The sequence below is a fragment of the Labeo rohita genome, chromosome 17, assembly GCF_022985175.1.
Source record: "Labeo rohita strain BAU-BD-2019 chromosome 17, IGBB_LRoh.1.0, whole genome shotgun sequence".
Classification (NCBI taxonomy): Eukaryota; Metazoa; Chordata; class Actinopteri; order Cypriniformes; family Cyprinidae; genus Labeo; species Labeo rohita.
This window is the reverse complement of record NC_066885.1, coordinates 35,055,916-35,080,378: the sequence shown is the minus strand read 5'-3', so window position 1 is coordinate 35,080,378 and position 24,463 is coordinate 35,055,916. Positions and strand designations below refer to the sequence as shown.

The following is a 24,463-nucleotide window of genomic DNA, read 5'->3' as shown; positions in this document are numbered from 1 at the left end:
GTCACCGGCAGCTTCCAGCCTCCACGTGACATTCATCAACAGAGACGGAGCTCTTATATGAGCCTCAAACGACTGCAAACAGTAGACGGAATTAATGAGGGAAATCAAAGGTCAAAGTTCCCATCCTAATACATCTATGATTAGACCTTAACTAATATATATTCAAGGCCAGACACGCTAACAATCCAGCTATAAAGGACTAAAGCAATCAAGACATGAGGAGATTAAAGGATCTGACGATAATGTCTGCTGCCCTGACTATTAACAGTGACTCTTTTGTGATATTTACTCAAATATGCAATAAAACACCTCAGGCCCTCATGTGTGCTGACAGCAAAGATTACAATCGCTATGGATATAGCCTTGTGAAAGCTGTCAAAATTCTCCCATTTTTACAAAGAGCCTGGATATAATAAAGTGTTGAAAAACAAAGCGAAATGGACAAAAAGCTAGCTTTCAGAAGTTTATATCACTGTAGGCCTTCTTCTCAAACTTCACTAATTCATACACTGCTTTCCTTCCCCCAGCTTGGATGTGTTTTTTCACTTTTTTAAGCAGAGTGTTGGTGTCAAAATCATTCTTAACCTCAACTTGAAACGACAAATTTGTTTAATGCGTCGGGAGCAAACCTGGAAAATAAATAGATGAAATGGAGGCTTAGCGGGAGCTAAATCCCACAGATGATGGGGACCTGAAGTGTGCGGATTACATGCGGAGCGCATTAAACAATGTCCCTAAATATGCATTGAAATCCTTAAAGCATGAAAGCATCTTGTCATGTGGTATTAGCATTCAGAGGTGCGTGTCAGACGTCTTCTGCTGCACCGGGGTGCGCTGCGGTGTTAAATGTCATATGCCAGCGACAGCAAATCCCAAAAAGATTTCCTGACGTCATACTGTCGTGTCAACTTTGCTTCTCCAGAGCTCTTTACGGTTAAACTGTCACAAGAGCACAAGCTCGGCTATAGATTCTGCAGAAAAAAGGTTAATGGAAAAAGGAATAAAAGGATACGGAAGAACTGGGGAAAGTGGAAAAAAGAGAGAGAGAGAGCGAAGCTTCTTCCACTACATTAAAAATGAGGAGAAAAAAGGATTTTGACAGTAAAGAAGCATGATTTCGGTTTTAAACGCAAGATGGACCAGAAACACAGTAGCGCAACCAAATCCACAAAATCACACCAGCATTACACGCTGACCATAAACAGCCAGAACTACTGGAAGTGAAAACACGGAAGAGAGACACCAGAAACGAGCAGTCAAAGCCCACCGGATATAAAATATTGAAATGTGTAAATCTTTCCATTTAAAACATTAAAACGAATATATTTTTAATTTTAAAACATTAAAATGTATAAATCTTACACGTAAAACATTAAAATGTATAAATCTTGAATAAATCGTCTGATGTTCCGCCCAAGAAACAGGCGATTTGACGGACCAGGAAGAATTATTTATTCGATTCGATCCTTCAAATTATACATGAACAGGATGTGATCAAGGTATAAAATATGTCAGACTGTTTACTCACATGCTCTTTGAAAATATGAAATAAATGACCCCGTCTGGGGGCCTAATATTATTGGAGTCTAATGTTATTGCCAACGATTGTCAAAGCCACCAGCCATCAAAAAATGTCTCAAAAAGATTCCAAGAAAATATAACTCAAATGTTCGGGTCAACAATTTCCAAGAGGTCGAGCCACAGAATATATATGACAAAACCGAGAGTATTAACCCTATCTGACCGAAGGGAGAAATGAGCCATACTGTGCTTTATATGGCCATACATCATCTTTGTCAAGTCCTGACAGCGTTTTATCAGATCTAACCTTTAGCAGCCTCTATTACGAACGCTAACGTGCTCAGCTCTGATACACGAGCGCCGCACAGAAAACCTTCATCTACAAAGATGAGAAAAGACGGCACTCTCATACTAAGACGCGCATTCAAAACAAACTTCGATGAATGATGCACTGAATTTAAAATCACTGGCCAAAACCAAAAACTCTGGAGCCACTGGAACGGAAACGGAAACTGTTCATTTTAAATGTGACTTGGAATAACCATCAACTCCATTCATAAATTATATTTTAATCCATTGGACTTCAGCTTGTATGACATCAAGTGAGACTCAAACGGAGCAAAAATATGCTGAAATTCCAATGTTTGTAATGTAAATCAATGAGATCTTTATAACAGCACAGCAGATACTGACATGAAATGATGCAAATATCAGTCATCAATCTGTATCTCCAATAATATGTCTTGGTAAAATGAGATTGAAGTGGTCCAAACATATAATGCAATGCAATCCAATGATGATTGAGAGATGAACAAATAAACGTTCCTCAAAAGATGCAAGATGTTTTGGAGGCTTGTGAAGATCATTTCTCCACTGAGGAACAGTGAAAGTAAAGCTTCTGGAAACAATCCTGATGATCAGATTTGAGACTAAAAAAAGAAGGGTGGAGAATCAAGTAAAGTCGAGCTGCTTCAGTGCAGTAAGAGTTCATCTGGAAATATGACTACAGTTATTCTGATAAAAATCAGTCAAGAATTACACGATTTACAAGATTACACTAAAAGAGCTTTAACTGGATAAAAAAAAAAACACCAAACTTCAGAGACCTTAGAAATGTGCGCATCAAACATGCTAGAATAGCTCTATAGGGTTAATGTCACTGATGCCAAATCGAATATGCGTGATGACAAATGAGATTTGAGGGTGAGAGTAAATGATGACAGAATGTTCATTTGTGTGTGAACTATTTCTTTAATATAAAAGTCAAATAGCTTATGAAAGGACACGTGTAACGCGTGGGTTTCTCATTTAACGGCGCGCCGTCGCTCGCAGCAGTCTTGCGTGAAGAGGAGCGTCAGTCCAGAGTCGCATTTCATTACGTGACACATTTAACCTCAGCTGCTTGTACTAAAACATACACAAGCCTTATTATGTGCTTAATATTCACTATCAGCTGAATAATTTTTAATGCAACTTATAGGCGAGTAGATGGATAACTCAATTATGCGCACATCCGTCACGGAGCCTGCCGAAGCCGGCGAAGATTGATGGGAAGGTGAGGCCGACGGCTTTTTTAGCATCGGATCCAGGCAGCGGGCCTGAACAGTCTCTCTGCTTCGCTCTTCCCCTCAGTCTTTATAGGCGAAGCATCATTACCCATGACTCCACTGACGAGAGTTTATTATGAGGTTAGCGTTTTGGCCGCACTATTGTTTGGATGATGAATGCGGCTGCTGCGGGTTTTGGAGAGGAAATTAGTTGTGTTGTTTTTCAACACTTAAAGGAGAACGAGGAATAATTAACAGCCCTTGCGAGAGCTGCCATTCGGTGCAGACGATGGAAATGCTTGAAAATAAGCAAATCAGGAGTTGTGTCACTCTCACGTGCTGCACTAATTGAAAACGTTCCAGCAAGGCCGGGAAGGTCACTGGAACGGAAACTCGCTGACCTTTTCACTATTTCTCCCAAACTCATACAAACAGCTGAGATGAAGTAACGTGCCACGGCGAAGGGCCGGAGCTCCGCGGCACGTGATTGGCTGAATGAGAGGAGACAACGGGAAGGTGGACACGGGCGGTCCGCTGCTCCGAGAGCACTGCAAATGTCAAATGTAAATGTCAATTAAAAATTACAAGCAGCTCTGAAAGGTGCACTCTGAAGGGCCTGACATTTTTTTTTTTTGACATGCCAAAGTTTATCTGACAAGGCAGCGCACAAACATGACAGCATGTGCCGTGTCACGTCTAAACACATGCACACGCAGCATCGTGCTGAAAATACGATCCATATGACTGTAATGGAGCCGCTGAACCGCAGAACACATCAGATCAGATGAATGAAGTGACTTCTCACGATAGATCGTAACGGACAAAAGGATGCTTTTTTGTTTTAAGCTTTCAGTCATATAGAAGCATGTTACATTCATTTCCGCCAAGAGCTTGAAAAGTATTAGTCACATGGTGTGGTTAAACACGGACCTTTTAGTACAGAGTAGGTTCTACTAATCCACCGAATACAGTAGGTCTGTATATAACTCATCTTATTTTTAAGTTCTCCAACATGTTCAACCAAAAGCATCATTATTTAAAGGGGTGATGACATGAGAAATCAAATTTGCCATCTTTTGGCATATAAGAGGTCTTTGTAAAACATTAACATTTAAACATCCTGCAAAGTTTCATAGCTTAAAGGAGAAGTCCACTTCTAAAACAAAGATTCACATATAATGTACTCACTCTCTTGTCATCCAAGATGTTCATGTCTTTCTTTCTTCAGTCATAAAGAAATTGTGTTTGAGGAAAACATTTCAGGATTTTTCTCCATATAATGGACTGATATGGTGCCCCGATTTTGAACTTCCAAAATGCAGTTTAAAAGTGGCTTCAAATGATCCCAGCCGAGGAAGAAGGATCTTATCTAGCGAAACGATCGGTTATTTTCATTTTAAAAAATACAATTGATATACTTTTTAATGTCAAACGCTCGTCTTGTTTTACTCTCCATGAACTCTGTTTTTGTTCCGGTTCAAGACAGTTAGGGCATGTTGAAAAACTCCCATCTCATGTTCTCCCTCAACTTCAAAATCGTCCTCTATCACTGTTTTACCTTTTTTTGTTAAGGGTGTTTGATCTTCTTTGCATGTTCACTTTGCAAAGACTGTGTCAGTTCTTCTGCAGCGATGTAGGATGATTTTGAAATGATTTTTGAAGTTGAGGGAGAAAATATGATTGGAGTTTTTCGACATACCCGAACTGTCTTGAGCCAGAATACACAGAGTTCAGGGAGAGAAAGACAAGACGAGCGTTTGACATTTAAAAAGTATATAAACTGTATTTTTTTTTAAATGAAAATAACCAATGGTTTCGCTAGTTAAGACCCTTCTTCCTCAGCTGGGATCTTTTGAAGCCGCATTTAAGTTCAAAATCGGGGCACCATATCAGTCCATTATATGGAGAAAAATTCTGAAATGTTTTCCTCAAAAAACAATTTCTTTCCAACTGAAGAAAAAAAGACATGAACATCTTGGATGACAAGATGGATGGAGTACATTATCTGTAAATTTCTGTTCTAGAAGTGGACTTCTCCTTCAAGACATCCTCCTCATTATAAACAAAGTATTTATTTAATCAAGATCCACAAATGCCTCCACAGCAAGATATCATCATATGCCCCGCCCACCAGTGTTCAGTCGCTAACAGCCGATCACTCGAACGCGCTGAACACGGGTATCGCGTCGCAACAAAAGCAAATAGCAATTACAATCACTGCGCTTTCTGACACAGTCCATATGATCAAATCTGTCATCAGTAGGACAAATGGAGTAAAAGACCTTTCGCTTTGACGCGTTTGGTTTAAACAGCTTGTTCACGTCTTTGTACAGATATCAGCGTAAGAAACAAGTGAACAGTTTATTTTTAATAGTATACTGGATCGTGTCATTGAATCAGAGCATTTTGTTTTGTAAATAGGGCACGGTGTCATCCAGAGTTCACAAGAGTTCATGTTGAAAGATAAAGCAATACTAGATCTGGCTGTAGCAGCATCAAACCGTAAGTAAATGATTTCATAATGCTCTGTCTGGACATGACCGCTTTATTTTGATTATGTTGTCAAAACACTCAAACCATGCAATACTGAGGGGGCGTTGATACAGTTTCCTATGCAATGACGTTAGCCAATCACAACAGTGGCTGATTACTGACTGAAGTCTTAAAGGACCTGCCTTTAAAAACAGCCTGTTTCTGAGAGAGGTTCAGAATGAGGGATGAAAATAATTATTTTTCCACTTTTTTTTTTTTTTTTTTTTTTTAACTTAAAAAAAACTTTATTAACATTATAAGTAAACCTCAGGGAACTTATTAAATATATATTTTTTAAATCAACGTTATGACCCCAAAAACTCACACAGGTTTCTATGTTTTACGGGTTCATTCCATAGGTGTAATGGTTCTTCTACTGGACAAGCTGTATTTTCTATCCCCTTACCCTAAACTCTATCCCGACCTAAACCGACACCTCACACAAAAATACAGGCATTTTAGATTCTCAAAACACTTCATTCTGTGTGATTTATAAATCATCACGGGGACCAAAAAAAGTCCAAATTTACTGGTATTACTATACTTGTGGGGACATTTGGTTCTCATGTAGGGAATACAGTACACACACACACACAGTGCTTTCAAAGGAGATTTCGTTTTAGTTGTGGTATTAATTAATCAGATATTTGTGAAATCCCTCCCTAAAAAAAGAATGAATTAGAATTTAATTATTACAACACATGCAAAAGAAATGTTTGGAAACCTAAAACTGATATTTACCGCTGGCACACTAAGGCAAAAGACAGAAGAAATGTGTTTGTGATGTACAAAATGCAAAGTATGCCTAACCCTAATGACCCTAAAGCGCTGAAGACTTTCACACAGTACAAGACTATTACAGTCCTGCAAGTAATAGTCATCAAGCTTCTTTAAAATGAACAGGTTTTGATAGTTAGAGTTTAATTTTAAGTTAATATACAGATGACTGGTTCATTTTTTAGTAGTATTTTTAGTTTTAATATTTTACAGTTATAGTTTATAGATTTAAGAAATCAGTGGTGGTCTTGATTTCAATTTTGCAAAAACACTTTTGTTTTCATGTTGAACATTTATGCTTTGTACTACCTTATCTCAGTTCACAAGTGTTCAATCATGTTTTAAGGTTTCGTGTACAATAACTTTGCTATGCAGTGAGAACATGATAATGTAGAATGAATATTGTGTATTTTAATAAATCAATTTCCCACACAGATGTGAGTGAAGGAAACTGTCTCTCTGGACAGAACAGCTAACCATCACACTGTGTCCTGTGTTGTAGTTCTCTGGTGATCAGCTCATGTTCTGATGCTGCTGTTGTTTATGTGTAGTGATCGCGTCTGAGTGTGGTTTAGGGTCTGACCTGTTGCAGTAGCTCCAGAACTGCTCGTTCAGGTAAGTGTGATGGCTGTGGTCGTCTCCAAAGGAAGCTTTGCTCTCAATCCAGTGAACTATATGACCATCAACAGCTGCAGAAAAACACAAGGTTAGGAAGGTAAGTTTACCACATACTAGAAATGTTTAAAGAAAAAGTGAGCGAAAGAGAAGAGAAAGCCAAATGCTTGTTACTGTGGACTGACCAGGTTATTGGTTTAAAATCATCTATTTTTTCATAATCAGTAAGTAAATAGACAGACAAACAGATCTCACCTATGGGCACCTCCAGAATGATGTCAGGGGTTTTGTCGTAGCCCTTGGCACGGAGCTGGTTCTCATCTGTGCAGAAAACACATTAAAGGGCCGGTTCAAAGGGCTGGTTGTTTTTTTTTTTTGTTTTTTGTTTTTCCAAGTCATGTTTGAGACAATTTTCCATCTTCTCTTCGACCCTCAGAATTAAACAGATGTTTTTTTTTCCTGAATGTCCTTACTGTGAAATAAGACACTTACACACAAACTGCGTGTTTGCTTTTGTATTTAATATTGTTTTTTTCTACTCCAGCATTTAATAACAGGTCATTTCCACCAGTAGCGTTCTTACAATTTTGTACCCTGTTCATGGAAATGAGTAAAGACTGTCTGCTAAGCTGCATTACACTTTAGATAGACTTTATTCTGACATCAGAGCGTTCACAGACGCCCAGAATGTGTCATTTGTGCAGTTTAGTTTCAGTAATTGGTGTTTTATTATTAGGAAACTGATTCCCCATGATTTTATCCTTTTAAAACCAAGCAGCAAGGCATGCCCTCGGTCACCTGAAGAGAGTAAAGACACCGACGGCGTCCGCAGACAGAGGATGTGTGCAGTGTTTGCTGGCGCTGCACAAACGTCTCTTCAGCCGCTGTGCTGATGGAGGGTGAGAGGTCGCTGTATTATATCAGTGCTAGAGCGACCTCAGCCATTGTCCTTGAGTCCTGGTGAAACACCTGATTTCTCCATTAAATCACACTGAGCGGGTCGTTCGTTCTCTCCGCGTCCAGTCAGGCTGAACCGCTGTAGGGCGTGAGGGGGGCGATCAGGGCGAGGGCTTTGTGTTGGGTCTGTTGACGCGGTCACGCCGGACAGATCATCTTTGTACATCACCTTTGATTAGGATTAATGAGCCGTCTCAGCTGCTGCAGAGCTCATTTCCAATCCATTTATCAGGCCGCCGTGACCCACAAGCCCAAACGCCCTCGGTCGGGTCAGAACTCACTCATTTCACACCTTAGGCTTTACTGCCGGGTGACCACCGACGCTCAAGAAACACACCACACCAATGCACATAAAACACAGCAAATGAGCAGTGCACACATATCCATGTGCTGCTGTACTACTCTAACATTTAACTAAACATCAAAATCATCAGTCATATATGAGCAATAATCTCAATAAAAGACAGAAGACATTATAGTGTATATGGGCCATTTTACGAGTTGGAATGTCTCGGAAAAAATGTATTTTTCCACAAATTTAGTATGTATGCAAATTGTATAATATCCAAGGTATGCATTTCTGGTAATTGTGCAATTAATTCTCATATTGTATTTTCAGAAAGTTTAAGAATATTTGTCCTCCCACAAATTTGTCACCACCAAAACAGTAATATATAATTTAATAAGAAGGGTTATATTTACCTATTAAGATTTTGCTTGCAGCTAAATTGTAAATATATATTTTTTTCTATTTTATTAAAACATTTTCAGAGGTAAATCAATCCACAATTACTTTTTGTAGCAATATCAGAAGTGTGATTTATGAAATTTGTTGTCATTTGAATCCAACTTGTCTTTGTAAAAGGCAAAAAAGTCTCTCCCAACTGTTAGAGAGAGACCAAACAGTTTATATACTTCACTGTCGCTGGACACGCCTCCTTACTTAAGCCCAAAGTCTATAGCTATGCAAATGCTCGAATCGAAACTAAAAGCGAGCGCCAGCAGGAATTGAGCAATAGTAATTACAATAAGTGCAATCAAAACTGCTAATTAAAACGAAACATCAACAATACAAACAGTTAGACAACGAAAATATACTTTCTAGCAGTATTTAATAATTTAAACAGCGCCTATGGAACTAATGTATTAAGCAAACACTTACGCGCTGCCGCTGCTGCTTTCTTTGTGGACCACAGTCACTTCACACATTAGCATCTGTGAGCTAACTTCAAAACTATCTGAAATTGTCACTACCAAAACTAAAAACCCACCAAATGTTTCAGTAGTGACAATTTCAGATAGTTTTGAAGCTAGCTCACAGATGCTAATCAACACATGGTTAGCTAGCACAGCTCTGAACAGTTGTACACACATAAAAACTAAATGGTATGAAATAACTCCCAAAAAAGTGTGCATAACAGCAGAATAAAGGTGTTCAGTAGTGACATTCCTTAAAGTTACATAGATTTTTCATACTTTTGAACACATTTACGTCAAAATGATGGGCCGTATCTACTCACCATGCAGCTATGAGAGAGAGACACATGAATATTTCCTGATCATAAATGTAGGGGTGTCTCAGGCAATGGACTAAAACAAAACACTGTTTCGGTGGTGACATGAAAACATCGTAGTAAACATCTAAGATTTGAATACTTAAATGGTTTTTAAATGTGTTTTTTGGTTGTGGGACAGTAGTTTGCACTAATTCTGTAGAATGGCCCAAATAAATAAAAATGAGTCAGAATAAATTTAATACAACAACACACAAACAAACAAACAAACAAACAAACACAAACTATGCTACAATGGGTAAGAGGTACAGTTTAAACTGAACTCAGTAGAGGTTAGTTCAGTTGAGACTGAATGCTGATTTTGCAGTTATTTATGAACTTGATCAATTGAAATATTGTATTAAATTCATTTATGGGAGAAAAAAAAAATAAAAAATTTACTTACCTAAAAAGGACAAGTTTCTCTCTCTGAGTTTGTCTCGTAGCATATCTTCATGCTCCAGACCGATGGCACTATGGGAATATGGTTAAGGACAAACTGCAAACCAACTCCACAAAACTTTAGTTTGTGTGCTCTCTTCTCATCCTCATGGGAATAACGGTGTGAAAATGAGAAGTGGGTTGGTCAACTTTCACAAGCCCGTTTCTAAATGTTACCTGTGCTCGGTTGCCATGGAAACACTTTGACAGCTGAGCAGGGTTGCTGTGGCAACAGCAGAGGAATGTGTGTTTGTTGCAATATCAGGAGCGAGTGTAGCATAACAGACCGAAACATGACACACATCTGTGCTAAAGCACAACATTACAGTGCTAGTGTTCTGAGGGGTTGCCAGGGTGTTGCTGGGCGGTTCCTAGAATGTTACGAGTGGTTGCTAGGGTGTTGCTATGGTGTCTGTGTACCGAGGTGTAGTATAATAGCAAAGGTAACACACGCAGCCTAAACATCAAGTTGATGAATTGCTGAAGAGTTGTTTGTAGGGCGTAACGCAGGCTGCGCTCATGGTTTGATTGCCGTCTGTGTGTCGTGTCACGGGGCGGTTCTGTAGGGCGACATGATGAACCCGCACAGATGTAGAGAGTGAATGAATGCTGACGCGTGAAAAGAGCTGCAGAAACAGAGAAAGAGTGGAGGGATGAGGATGAGTGACCACAGACAGAGAAACACTGTGATCCTTCACCCCCAACTACACACACACACACACACTTTTTTTTTTGTAAGATTTTTTTTTTTGTTAATGCTGAATAAATGGTTTGATTAAAAAAATAAATAACAAAATAAAATATGGGGTTTTATGGGGTTACGACATCACAAACCCTAATCAGACAGAAATCACAATTTATTCTACGGGTGCTACAGAAAGTCACAGTCATCATGTATGATGTATTTAACTTAAGGAATTCATTTAAATTTAAAACAAAAATTTAAATAAATGTTACATACATTTTACTCCTATGGAAATTTACTTCACAGTGAACTGTACAGAGAGATACAGTATCAGATGTGGTCGCTCATAAAACATACAAAACTGAGCAGAGAAATGTAGCTGAGTATCTGAGCTAATATTAGCAGTTCAGATTACTGATCACTGCCTAAACAGCAGTTCACAAAGGAAAAAAAAAAAAAAAAAAAAAACACACACACGAGAAGTGTTGTGATCATACAATATCAAGAAGTGATTAAAAAAAAATAAATAAATAAAGCGCTGAAATCATCTGTATTCAGATTTACTGAACAGAAGTGTTGAAACTGAAATAAATGGGAAATATTCCTTATGATAATGAAGTTAAAATTATCCTGTATGTGTGAGGAAATCACACACAGACAGGAAGTGAACGCTGTTTGCTGTGGAACACAGAATGAACACAGTGAACACAGAGCTGCAAATACACTCTTAAAAATCAAGGTGCTTCACGATGCCATAGACCTTTTTTGTCTAAATGGTTCCATAAAGAACCTTTAACATCTGAAGAACCTTTCTGTTTCACAAAAGGTTCTTTGTAGCGAAAGAAGGTTCTTCAGATTATAAAAAAATAAGAAAGAGATGTTTTTTTTTAAAGAACCTTTGACTGAATAGTTCTTTGTGGGACCAGAAATGGTTCTTCTATGGCATCGCTGTGAAGAACCATTTAAAGCACCTTTATTTTTAAGAGTGTAGATATCACACACACACACACACACACACACACACACACCACACACACACCCCTCCTTGAGCGTAACTTTTATGTCAGGTGAAGCTCTGGCACATCTCGTCCCTGTGAATAGCGCCTCGTCAATTTCAGGCTTAAAGTTTTATGGGAAGGATACTGTTTGATGCAGTCGACCAGCGGTCCATAACAGCAGTCATTTACTGTGCACTGAAAAGAGGGAAGAAATATTACAGTCAGGAGGGGACGGGCCCTCAGCATCCATTACAAACACCCATCATGCACTGCTGCGCGGCCACACGCCACCTTATCAGCAGATTATTTAGACTAGTGATGGATTCACATGTGAACATCTCAGAAATGAACACAGAATCTCACAAATCTGCTAAATTCTTCGTTTGTTTTCAATGGGAAAAAAAACAAAAAATGATGTCTGTTCAGTGCTGGTACCTGCTCAACGTGCTTCGCTAACAGCAGGTCTGGAATTAAATACGGCTCGCGCAGCATGTTGTTGAGGACGTGTCTGGACGCTGCTGATGGAGAGAGAGGAGGAAGCACGCATTAGACGTTTCCAGATCAAAGGCCAGAGTTCAGCTGAAGCAGGTACAGATGAAGACGCATCTAGTATTTCTGAGCATACGGAGGTTGGGTGTGGATAAGCTGCAATATTCTGCATGTCTCACTCCATTCATGCTGCACTAACATTATAAATCAGCCCACAAGCCCTTGGATTGATTCCCTATTACTCCAACACAAAATCCATCATTTTCAAACATATTCAGATTTAATGGATTGAATCATTGTGTGTCATTCTAATGATATATCCATATGAGAGTGACAGAGGCACTGCACCATGATGGGAAATATGAGGCCTAGTTCAGTTCAAATAGACAGTGATGTGAAATAAATGATACATTAGAGTTTCACTTTATTGCATGAAGTCAACGTATACTAGTTAGTGTGCCATAAACAGTCATCTTTTTGATTTTCAAATCCATTTTTCTGTGTTCCATGCAATTGTAGCTTTAAGACTCCTGTGTGTAAATGACCTCCATTATTACTGGCTAACCTCTACATCTCCAACCAGACAAGAGTCAAGACCAGACCAGGACTAGACCCCTCAAGGCCCCAGTCAGCACACTCGGTCCAAAAATGAGGTTGCCATTTGTTTCGAACCCTTTGTGCAGTAGATCTGCAGCCACTGCAATCTGTGGTTCAGGTCATTAAAACTCTGGGAACCGGAGACCATGGAGACCATAAACCCAAACCAAGACCAGGGGCATATTTTTGATATAAAAGGTTAGAATGTTTCTAAAAAGCATCTCTCTCTAATGAAAGCCAGTCAATTAATATCTCATTATACACTCTTAACTCCTAACAAATGTTCTAAAGTGTGTTTCCACAGAAACGCCAGAAGAACCATGTTTGGTTCCCCAAACATCCAAATGATTAGTTCTCAAAAGAACCACTTTTTTTTTTCTTAGCATGAAGAACATTTTAATAATCTAAATTTTCCTCTATAGAGAACCTTTTGTGGAATGGAAAGATTGTTAAATGTTCTTCATGAAACTATCAATGGCAATAAGCAGAGGTGCACATAAGTGGCCGCAGGTCTGCATGCATGACCAAAATAAGAAAATGCGCAGTGTAAACAAGTTCAGAGCGAGCATTTGCATACCAACATTGTCGACAGCTGTTAATGCACAATTACCATTTTAGATTGACAAACTGTAATTCTGTGTAAGATTTCTATTCCATCTGAAAGCATAATTCTAGGCTATTTGCTACCGTTTTCAAAGCACAATGCAAAAACGAGACATTTAATTCGCTGTCTGACGCTCTTCAATCGGAAGCGCTAAACCTGGGCAACCAGGGTTGCCAGGTTTTCACAACAAAACTAGCCCAATCGTGTTTTCAGTGGGGTTCCCCATCAATAATTTAATTCCACGGGCTAAAGTACATGTTTTTTTTCTGTCCAACTTCCCCTAGTAAATTTGCATACCAGGGGCTAATACAACGTTATTGAGGTCACTTCAACCTGCAGCAACAGTGTTAAAGTAGCCCAAAGCCGTGGACTTGCCAACACAACTTGCCAAATAAAAGCTTGCTAACTTTAGGTTTGAAAATGGCCAAAAAAAAAAAAAAAATAAATATAATTTTTTTTAGGTTTACTATAAAATGTATTTTTATTTAATAAAATTATTTTAAAATGTAATAGTATTACCACACTTTATTATTTTATAATATATATATACACATATATACAAATACATTCACACTATTTGCATTGTGAGGACCACACCAAATCTCCAGGTACTCTAATGAGAACCAGGCTAAAGAATTAGCCAAAAAGAAAACCTTTATTTTTAACAGTGTTTAAAGCCATGAGGTGTGAAAGTTCTTTTTCATTAGCGTACCCAAACAATTTGAGAAGTAGTCTGTTTTTTTAACAAAACCGATTTCCCAAAGACTGCATCTCAAGAACTCTTCTGTGTTAACACAGATGCCAATAATAAATCTTTATTGGACACCTTTGTGTTCTAGTACTGTTTTCTCTAAGTATGAAGGCTCCGTACTTGCTTGGAATTGGGACCACAAAATCAAGACTCCAACCCAACGGTCGCCCAAGTTCTTTTGGTTCTCGTAACACAGCCACACACAAACACGCAATCCTCCCTCGTCGGCTGCATCTCCGAGGTCTCTCTCTCTCCTTGTCGTAACGTCAAAAGGGTGCCAGAGAAGAACGAACGGGCGCCGTTATCTTTTTCATCCTCTCGTCGAAAGAGGACGCGAGGAAGAGAGAACAAAGCCAAGTCAGCAGTCCTGTGCACCGGCGGCGCCTTGTTTTTCAGCTCATTTTTCTCCGAGATTGCTACCTTCACACGCAGATCCATACGCTGCTCCGGCGCTCCGCTCGGCAATGAAGAGAGCTATATTTCCCCTTGAGTTAGGACACCTCGTGACAAATGATAATGGATAATCAATAAAGCGGGAAATATGAGGCCGCAAACTTTATGAAGCCGGGAGACATATTACTCCCCAACAACACTCGTTTCCCTTAACAAAGTCACTACGCCGCTGCGCCTAATAATCTGAGGGAAAATCAAAGAAGCCGCAACCACATCAGCAATATTGGCAACTTATTCCACTTTAATGGCATTTTGATTGATTTTTTCCTCTTAATGGTACTTTTATAGATTTGATGCTGGTCCTGCAAAACAGTAGTGTGTAATAGAGCTCCCCGAAGGCAAGCAGCAGCCATTAAAGGCCTTGTCTTACCAGGACTCGTAATTGGAGGTTGACCACCGTCGCATTTCACACATCACACAACACCACCTGCCTCGAACGGCCGACCATCCCAGGGCCTTTTCCTCCATTTTCTGAGCAATGGGGTTAAGAAGAATCGTAAAAGGAGGGTGACCTTGCGGCTGACATTGTGGGGTTTCAGCCAAGCACTGACCTGATGAAAATGGAGGCCAGAGAGCTAATAAATCAGGCCGCTTTTAAAATGAGTTTACTCTAACGCTCATTCATCACGGCCCGTAATGCCATTTGCAGCGGCGGATCCGCAGCGCGGGAACGGCGCAGTAAATAACGACGGAGCCGAAGATGCGCGCGCGTCACCGCAGCAGCCTCTGGCATACATTTATTAAAGACGCCTCCGCACACGCACGCGCTACACAACACTGTAAACACACCGCGAATTTAATGTAATTGTCCCGTGTCGACATAAATTCCGAGTGAGGCGTCCTTATCTGAGGAGGGAAATATTAAAGAGGAAAGACGCCCTCCGCCGGGAGTTGTTCAGGAGCAGGGAAGCGCTGTTTACCAAAAACACAGCCACCTTTAACAACCTCTGATGGAATGACGAATGGGGCGGCGGAAAGCGGCACAACCTCCGCTCGCTCTCCGGCAGGACGAGCGAGCCATTATCGGGCTCCAAAAAAGCGGACGGAAGCTCATTAGAAGGCAGCGCGTGTCGGAGGGTCGATCGTCGTAAAAAAATAACGGATGACAATCGTTATCGCCCCTGACGCTGATGAGCTCCGGAGTTTGTTTATTAATTAAAAACCCTTCTTCTTACGCTTATAATCAAGACGCCCCCCTCCTCCCCGGCGTAAGCCGTCGCCTCTGAAACGCCGTCGTACATCAAACTTCATGATGCGCGCGAGAGGCGCTGGCTGATAATGCGCCCCTGCTAAAGCTGATTTTCCATGATGAATCTGGGAGCATATAAATTGGCTAATATCTAAAAACATTTACAGATACTAGAGGAATTGACTACTTGCGGGCCGTGATGGATGAGGCCGTTAGACGCCAGAGGACAGCTCTGCAAATCTCTACGGCTGCCTAAAGCCCTCATTTGATTTTCATATTTACTTCTTTAAACCCATCCTCATCTCCTCGGCACGCAGAGAAAACGGGAGCGGTGGCACTCGTGTTTATTTCCTCCGCCTCTGGTGCGCTGGCGATCGGCGTGATGTGCTGGGGCTCCCAGCAGGGTTAGTGGGGCAGAACTGATCTGCCTCCGTCTGATTGCGTCTGATAGCAGGGCTGCGGCTCGGCCCGTCTCTGAGCTCCGCCGCTCCAGCTCCGCCGCTCCACGCTAGTAATTAGTACACTTGTCAAGGCAACTGCTTACCTCACCCGCCTCCTGCAGCTGCTAATGAAGAGCCTGCATCTCAGTATTCAAAGGCCATATTCACCCGCCCGATGCACTTACCCTCACCGAGCACGAGCCCAGATCTGCCTCTGTAGTTAGGGATGGGCATGAGTACTCAAGCACTTGAAAGAGGCAGTGATACTCAATCGAGAAAACAACGATTGTGTAAATTAAAAAGAAACTGAAATCTTTCTTTTTCTAATTGGTTATGGCGACATTTTGTAGGAACCTATGAAATCCATTTTATTTTTTCTACAATTCTACAAATTTTTTCTTCTTCCCCAAATTCTGTCAACTGAACTTTTATTTATTAATTTATTTTGATTTTATTTAATTTATTCATTTATTTTTATTTTATTGCTGCAGACAAGACAGTAGAGAATGACAGGAAAGCATGGGATGGAGAGTTGGGAATGGGATTGGCAAAGGACCACAAGACGGGACTTGAACTCGGGTCGCCAGAGGTGCGGTTGCACTATATGTCAGTGGTCTAACCACAAGGTTATCATCACAGACGACTGAACTTTAACTGTGACGGGTTGCTGTGAAGACCTTTGAGTTTCTGCTTGTATATGATATGACAACAGTTCTTCTCAAATGAAATGGTAAATTACTCATTAAGTCATTAAGTTCTTTCACAAAGAGACAATCAGAACATACAGAATTCATATTTAAATAGCATGTTTGCAGCTTAATATTCAGACACAATGGTCCTTGTGTTTTGATTTAAGTGTACTGACCTACTTTTGATTTATTCATTCCACGTTATACAGTAAATTCCATTTTATTACTGGATTCCGCAATTCTGTCCATGTTTTCCGCACTGCGGAAATCATAAGGCCTTAATTTTAGAAGAAAAAAAAAATCATTTTAACAGTAAAAGACTGTAAAAATGGTACAGTAGACACCTGTTAACTGTAGGTTACCTTACTATAAACAGTGAAAAATACTGTTATATGTAAAATACAGTGAAATGTGCAAATTAAATGTCTTTTAAAGAGGAAAAAGTACAAGCAATCTTATAATTAATTTTATAAATAATTTACAATCTTATAAATAATTTACAGTGAAAACCCAATAACCGAATAGCCAATAATGAACAGACTTTCCCAGAATCTGAGTGACATCTCACATTTGATGGTTTTTCACTAAAATTATTTTCTTGTTAGTGTTTTTTTTTTTTTTATACATTATATGGTTTTAGTTTACATTTTATGTTGTTAACAGGCATGTTTATTGCATTATTTAAGTATCAATTGTGTCACCATGATGGTGTTTTGTATTACATTTGTTAGTACTCACTTCAGCTTGTGGAAAAGCTACTAGTGATAAACTTTGATTTCTCATGTTTCTTTCTCTTTATCACCTGTTTTTATTGTTACAAAACAGATTTTAATACTTCATTAGGTTAGTATATTAACATTAGATCAGTTTATGACATATACTTTTTTTAACCCTTTTTTTTTTTAAAGATCTGTGATGCCTAAAATGTTGCTACCGTATTTTTTTTTTCCCAGTAAAGTTGGCAACTACACTGCTGTTTTTAAATCTCTTATATTATTTTTACAGTATATCTTGACGTCTGATTGGTAAGAGTTAAGACGGGCCATTCAGACCAGAAACTAAAGTGAAACTATGTCTTTGAAAGCATACACTGATGCCTGGAATCATACTGATAATGAATCCATGTGCCTGTGATATTACATTTTTATTCCCATATGGAATAATTGGGTCAGTGACCTGCTAACACAGTGTTTAAGTTTCCCAGTGTTTATTTACTGTTCACTTTCAGCTCATGCATCTTAAACAGCAATTACTGACTATGACCAGGACTGCCATATACATAATAAAATAATGAGTGCATTATTGTTATAGAATGTTTGAAGTTGTTGACTAACATGGTCACATTCACTAGTGCAGTCATTTTGCTGTGCCTCCATATGATTAAACTCACATAAGCTTTGTTTGGTGGAGTCAGCCTTAGCTCATGTAGCTCGAAAAGCAACACCTAACATTACTGAAAAGGATTCACCCAAAAATCTAAATCGTCATTAATTACTCACCCTCATGTTGCTCCAAACCTGTAAGACCTTCGTTCATCTTCGATACACAAGATATTTTTGATGAAATCTGAGAGCTCTCTGACCCTCCATAGACAGCAACGGTACAACCACATTCAAGGTCCAGAAAGAATACTTTTGTTATATAACAATAATAACAACTTTATTCAACAATTCTTCTCCGTGTCACACTAGCACCATGCACACACGTTGTTATTTTAGTTTTTTGCGCAACAAAAATAATTCTCATAGTTTAAGATTACGGTTGAACCACTGATGTCACATGGAATATTTTGTCAATGTTCTTGGTATTTATATATATGTGTGTGTGTGTGTGTGTGTGTGATATATATATATATATATATAAAAAAAAATCTTAATTTGTGTTCTAAAGACAAACAAACGTCTTGTGGGTTTGGAACGAGACGAGGGTGAGTAATTAATCACTGAATTTTCAATTTTGAGTGAACTAACCCTTGAATATGATGGGGTAATTTGAAAATTACATTCCTGTTTCCTCTTCAAACATAACTAGAAGTATTATTTTTCCTCACATCATTAAGTATGATTTAATTACGTGCATGTGAAGTCCGAAATGGGCACGTGAATGGTCAACACAAGCTGGTGCCCATCTAACATCACGTGTGTTGGAGAAATGGAAAAACAAGCCGACTGCAGTTAAAAAGTGCAGTTAAAATGGCCGCTGCTTCCATCAAGCATTCACAGGCGAGCTTAACCTCAGTGTTTTCAGCGCAGGAATGAGAGGTAAGCATTATTCACTGGATCTTCGGGCTCAAATGCTTTAAAAAAAAAAAAAAAAAAAAAATGAAAAGGTAATGTGAATAGAGGCAGAATTTAACAATCACCTCATTTAAACATGAGGCGTCCAGCTCAGGGCCACAAAACACCAAAGAGACTGGAGGAAAACGGCCAGCCGTGCTGCAGCATCTGACACGCTTTCTAGGAAAGTCTGGCGTTCAGAAGATCCCCTCGCAGCCGTCCGCAGGAGAGGAAGGATTATAGATGTTGATATCATATTCGATATGTGCTGAAAATGCCCTGAACGTATTGATTTATTTACATGCGCATCCATCTGGGCCCCGCTCCGATGGAACGGTCTGGGGAAAACACGGACACAACGCTCACCCGAGAAAAGACTTCAGAAACAATTTCAAACTCTCTATTGATCTCGCTGAAGTGAGTGGATATATATTCGGCCGTCCCAAAGGCACAATTTCTGCGTCTCTTAAATGCAAACAGGGAAGAAAGGAATGAAAGAAAATAAAAGATGGTGGTGCGCGAGGGCGAGGCTGAGAGGCCGCGGCTGGCGTATATGAGGCTATCGATCCGCGCGCCGGCTGGAAACACAGAGCGAGCGGGAATGATGGATGCGCTTGCCGATAGCGCCGGACAAACCTGTTAGCTAATTGCCAGCAAAGACAATTATCCAGGCATTGTTTGATGAAAGCAACACATTACAAAAGTCTAATATTCACACAGGGAGATTCAGTAATTGAAGCGCGGAGCCCATGTGCGCAGGAGTTCACTGCCGCGGGACAGCCGGGTCATTGGAGGAGAAGACGGCGTGTCAAAATACACGTCACTTTCATTTGAATCTGAGCTGGGCTAGCGGGGATGGCTGGCGCGGCCACGTGACGCTAACGCCACGGAGAACAGAAAGGCTCGAGCCTCTGGTAAAACGTTTCTGACGAAAAAATATCAACACAGGGATCATATTCTTCTCACTATGAAAACTGAAGAAAGCATTGTCCTTTAATTACATGTATTCGGTTCATGTTCTGAACACCTCACAAATGCATTATCACACATTTTAAACCTCCAATAAAATATTTTCATTCATTATTGTCTGATATGGGAACTGGATGGACAAACAGGGTTATTATCAAGGATGTTTAGCACAGGTGCATGTACTGGCTAAATATGTTCAGAGTGCTCATTTGTGCACCGACATGGTTGACAGCTGATAATGCAGAATCACCATTTTAGGTCTATTAACTGTCATACTGTATAAGATTTCTATTTGAACTGAAAGCACAAATCTAGGCTATGCTGCTGTTTTTAGAGAGAAATGCAAACCGTGTCATTTCATTCACTGACAAACCAGAAAATGCATATACTTTTGACAGCAACCTGCCAAAAAAAGCTTGCTGATTTTAGATTTGTATGTGTGCAGCATGTATGGTATAATACTGTAAATCTCATGGTCATGTCTGATGTATGAATTATGTGTCTACATTATATGTAAAGTAAAAAAAAAAAAAAAGCTTGCTGATTTTAGGTTTGAAAATGACAATTCATATTAAAAAACTAAAGTAAAAAAAGAAATAAAAGAAAATCTAAATGTAAATATTAGGTGTGTTTTTATTGTTTTTGAGTTATGTTTATCACATTTGAGCTGTGAAGACAGTATTTCCTAAATACTTACCTCAGCTATATCTTCATTTTGCACCATTTTTGTTTTTTATTAGAGAAACACAAAATCGGCTTTCTTTATGTTGAAAGCAAGGTGATTTTCCTGGAGCCACAGGTATATTCTCTACATCTGAGCATTTAAAAAATCACTGCAACTACAGCTGGTGACTTAGCAGATGTGTAAATTACCATATCATCAGCATAAATTTGGCAATTAATGTGTAGGCAACAACTCAGTAAATCATTTAAAAACAGGCTAAAACGCATTGGGCCTAATACTGAACCTTTTACTGAGGTATGCCCATTTTATTGTTCAAAAACAATGACTTTTCCTGCTCAATTCTCACACATTGCTGTCTTTCATTTAAGATACAAGGCAAACCATTCAGCTGTCTGTTTACTAAAATTAAATGCTTATATAAAAGTATAGTATGGTTAACTCGGTCTTTTTCAGGTCAATAAACACTGCTCCCACAATATGACCCTGACCCAAAGAAAACATCACCTTTTCCAAAAAAACAAAAACATCATTTACACTAAAATATTATGGTCTAAAACCAAAGTGACATTGGTAAATAATATTACACGCTAGATAATTTATTAATTGTTCTGCTACAACCTTCTCTAAAATCCTGGACAAAATTAGCAAAATTGATACTGACTGGACTATAATTGGAAAGCAGGCTGGATCCCCTGATTTAAAAACTGGATCTAAATGACACATTTATCAGATGACTTAGTGGGGCTGATATAACACCGATATCAGCATCTGTTAAAAAAAGGTCACCCTTTATTAGGTCTATTTAACTATGCATTTACATAAAATGATAAGTACAATGCACATACTTACTGTGTACAAGAACTGCTATTGCGGTTGGATACAGGCGAGGTTATGGACATGTTTAGTGGTATGGGTTGGTGTAAGGGTGGGTTAAGATGTATGTGTAGGTGTGATTATAGATGTAACTACAGAAATTAATTATAGATTGCATTGTTTTTTTTAAATACAAGTACAAAATAATAACATGCATGTGCACAATAAGTACAATATATCAAAGGATTACTTCAAATGTTAGTATACAGTAGTTCAAGACACTTCACATAAACTGGGTCTAAAACCTCACTATACTCAATGAATCAGCTGTAGTCTGAGGGACTGAAACATTACTTGATATTCTCCCTAATTACACCATTTCTATGGTAGGTTACAAAAGTGATAAACAATTGTCTCTAGAGTATGTGGTGCTGTACAATGTCTCCATATGAGCTTTATTCAGCTTTTCAGAGTGATGATATGCCATAACTAAACAGATAAGGCCGTGTGTTTGCCAAAGCATCGGGTCAGTGGAGTCTTGTGGAGATGCTGTTGATTTATAATGAGTTTCTAGCAGACTGAGGGTGGTCTACGTCACACAGTATTGCCTTGTTCTACACACGGCAGGAGCGTTTTGACAAGCAGTGGATAACAGCGCTCCAAAGTAATCACACGCTTGACTTTGACATACGAGTGCGCGGTGGCAGAGTTGAGCGCAGCACGCATGCACTGGAATCTCTCTGTTGATTAAATCCAGCACACGTGTCGTCTCTGACGCGCTGTACTTCTGCTCTCCAACGCTCACACTGAACCTGTGTGTGTGTGTGTGTGTGTGTGTGTGAGCGGAGAGGAAGATGGCGGATGCTGTGTGAGTCTGTATTCACTCGAAGGTCCATTTCTACTGACATCCAGAAACACACTGACCACACACACACACGTTTGTTTTTGTGAATTGTGGGGACTTTCCATAGACTTCTATAGATTTTATACTCACCAAACGATATTGTCTATCCCCTAACCCAACCCTAACCCTAAACCTACCCCTCACAGAAAACATGTTTGCATCGTTACACTTTCAGATAAACATCATTTACTATTTTTAATCATTTTTTAACATTATAGGGACCGCAGGCCGGTCCCCACAACGTCAAAAATTTCAGGTTTTACTATCCTTGTGGGGACATTTGGTCCCCTCTATGTAGCAAAAACAAGTCCCCACACACACACACACACACACACACACACACAAGTATATTCTGCAGGAGCAGAACTCAAGCATCCATCTTTACTCCTGTGCACTACAATGTTTCAATAAAGATTTTACCTGTGTCTGACACCAATCTCAAAATAACAGCACAAAAGGTTTCTTGGATTTAAGCTGGAACAGAAAATGGCAAAACTGCACACATAGTCTATAAAAGAACTAATCAGCTGTCACCACTGATCAACACATGCCTAATATTGACAGATGCACTGCATGTCTGATACAGTGGGAGTGTGAGGAGGAGGAGGAGGACAAGGAGGAGGCGCTCAGGTAGATGAGGCTCAGAATAAATGGAGGGTTATAAATAACACGGCACTGATCTAAACAGCAGTTAAGTGCTGGGTGGCCTGCAGGACGCTTAATTGTCACTCATGTGTCGCAGGAAGTGCTGGCAGGAGTCTGTCTGTCTCTCATTAGGAAATAAACACCTCTACTCACGGACTGAAGCCTCGTGCTCTTCCAGAAAACACTCCACAATCAGACGGGCCAGGAGAGCCGGAGACAGGTCCACCTGACAGAGAGAGGCAGAGTCTGAGAGACGCACTGATCAACACACCTGCATTCGCTACTCACGTGATCAGTAATAATCAATATTGGACATTTAATCATTTAATCACTCTGGTGTCCAATTACTCCTCAAAGATATCATGTTACTTCAGAAAACAAAAACGAGTCCATGCAAAATGGTTTGTCAGAAATGTGTAATGAAATGTTTTAAATTGGTACACAAATTGTTGTATTGACTGAATTAATCAGGTTTAACCATTAAACCCAATTGCTTCTGTAAGATGAAAAAGGATGAATCAAATACACGTTTACAAATATTCAAATTTACACACAAACACACGACCACAAATCAACAATAAGTCCCAGGAAAGCTACCAAATCTTTTTTTATTTTGAAATGTTTAATTTCATTTAGCATATATTTCATTTTATACATTTTATGTTAAGTTTTTAAGCAAAAACGACTCCATATTTTATAACAAAACCAAATTGTTATTTTGAGTTTAAGGTCGCAAGGTTATTCATATTCTTTCACTAACAACAACAGCCCTGTTTTATTCATGGAAACTAATTGTTTAACTTTTGTTAATATTAACAAAAAAACTGAAATCAAGAGTTCTATATGTTAAAGTAGTGCCATATCATATAACACTGGGCATTTGAGAACCAATTCTTAATACGAAGGACAGTACTGTAAGAGTTTTTAGATAAGGTTTCTATTTAAACTACATCTTTGCAGAGGTTAAATGTTGATTTAAGTTAAATACAATCTCAGTCTCGATGTTCTGGAGCACATGAGTGATTTGACTGCGTACAGCATTCAGTATTCATCTGCCTGATATGAAAGACCTCAATCCAAATGTAACGCACAGAAACTTCAGGAAGAGAAAGCCTCTAAAAATACAAAAACAAGATGAGAATCTCAGTTTAAGTTACAGCAAGGCTGGAACAGAAGAGAAGGCCTGATGGAGGAGCAGCTCTTTGAAGGTAAAACACCTGGAGCTCAGATCACCACTGACGCTCAGCTCCACACCTGCGGCTCACCTTCACAAAGATCTGCCAGAGACACAAACCTTTCCCATCTCCACCTCACAGAGTTCTGCCTTCTGCAT

The 24,463-nt window shown here is 39.3% G+C and overlaps 1 protein-coding gene across 2 annotated transcripts in view; it reads right to left on the bottom strand.

Moving 5' to 3' along the window:
* Positions 1-24,463, bottom strand: part of cdin1 (CDAN1 interacting nuclease 1) — a 77,190-nt gene that overhangs the window by 22,191 nt on the left and 30,536 nt on the right. Inside the window, exons 6-11 of one of the 2 annotated variants that reach the window (XM_051133613.1) lie at positions 23,284-23,356; positions 12,062-12,144; positions 11,772-11,821; positions 9,909-9,976; positions 7,248-7,313; positions 6,961-7,066 (exon numbers count right to left, since the gene is read on the bottom strand). In XM_051133613.1, the coding sequence (XP_050989570.1) occupies positions 6,961-7,066; positions 7,248-7,313; positions 9,909-9,976; positions 11,772-11,821; positions 12,062-12,144; positions 23,284-23,356 (446 nt within the window). The remainder of the gene's footprint in view (positions 1-6,960; positions 7,067-7,247; positions 7,314-9,908; positions 9,977-11,771; positions 11,822-12,061; positions 12,145-23,283; positions 23,357-24,463) is intronic. The other variant, XM_051133614.1, reaches the window with a different exon arrangement.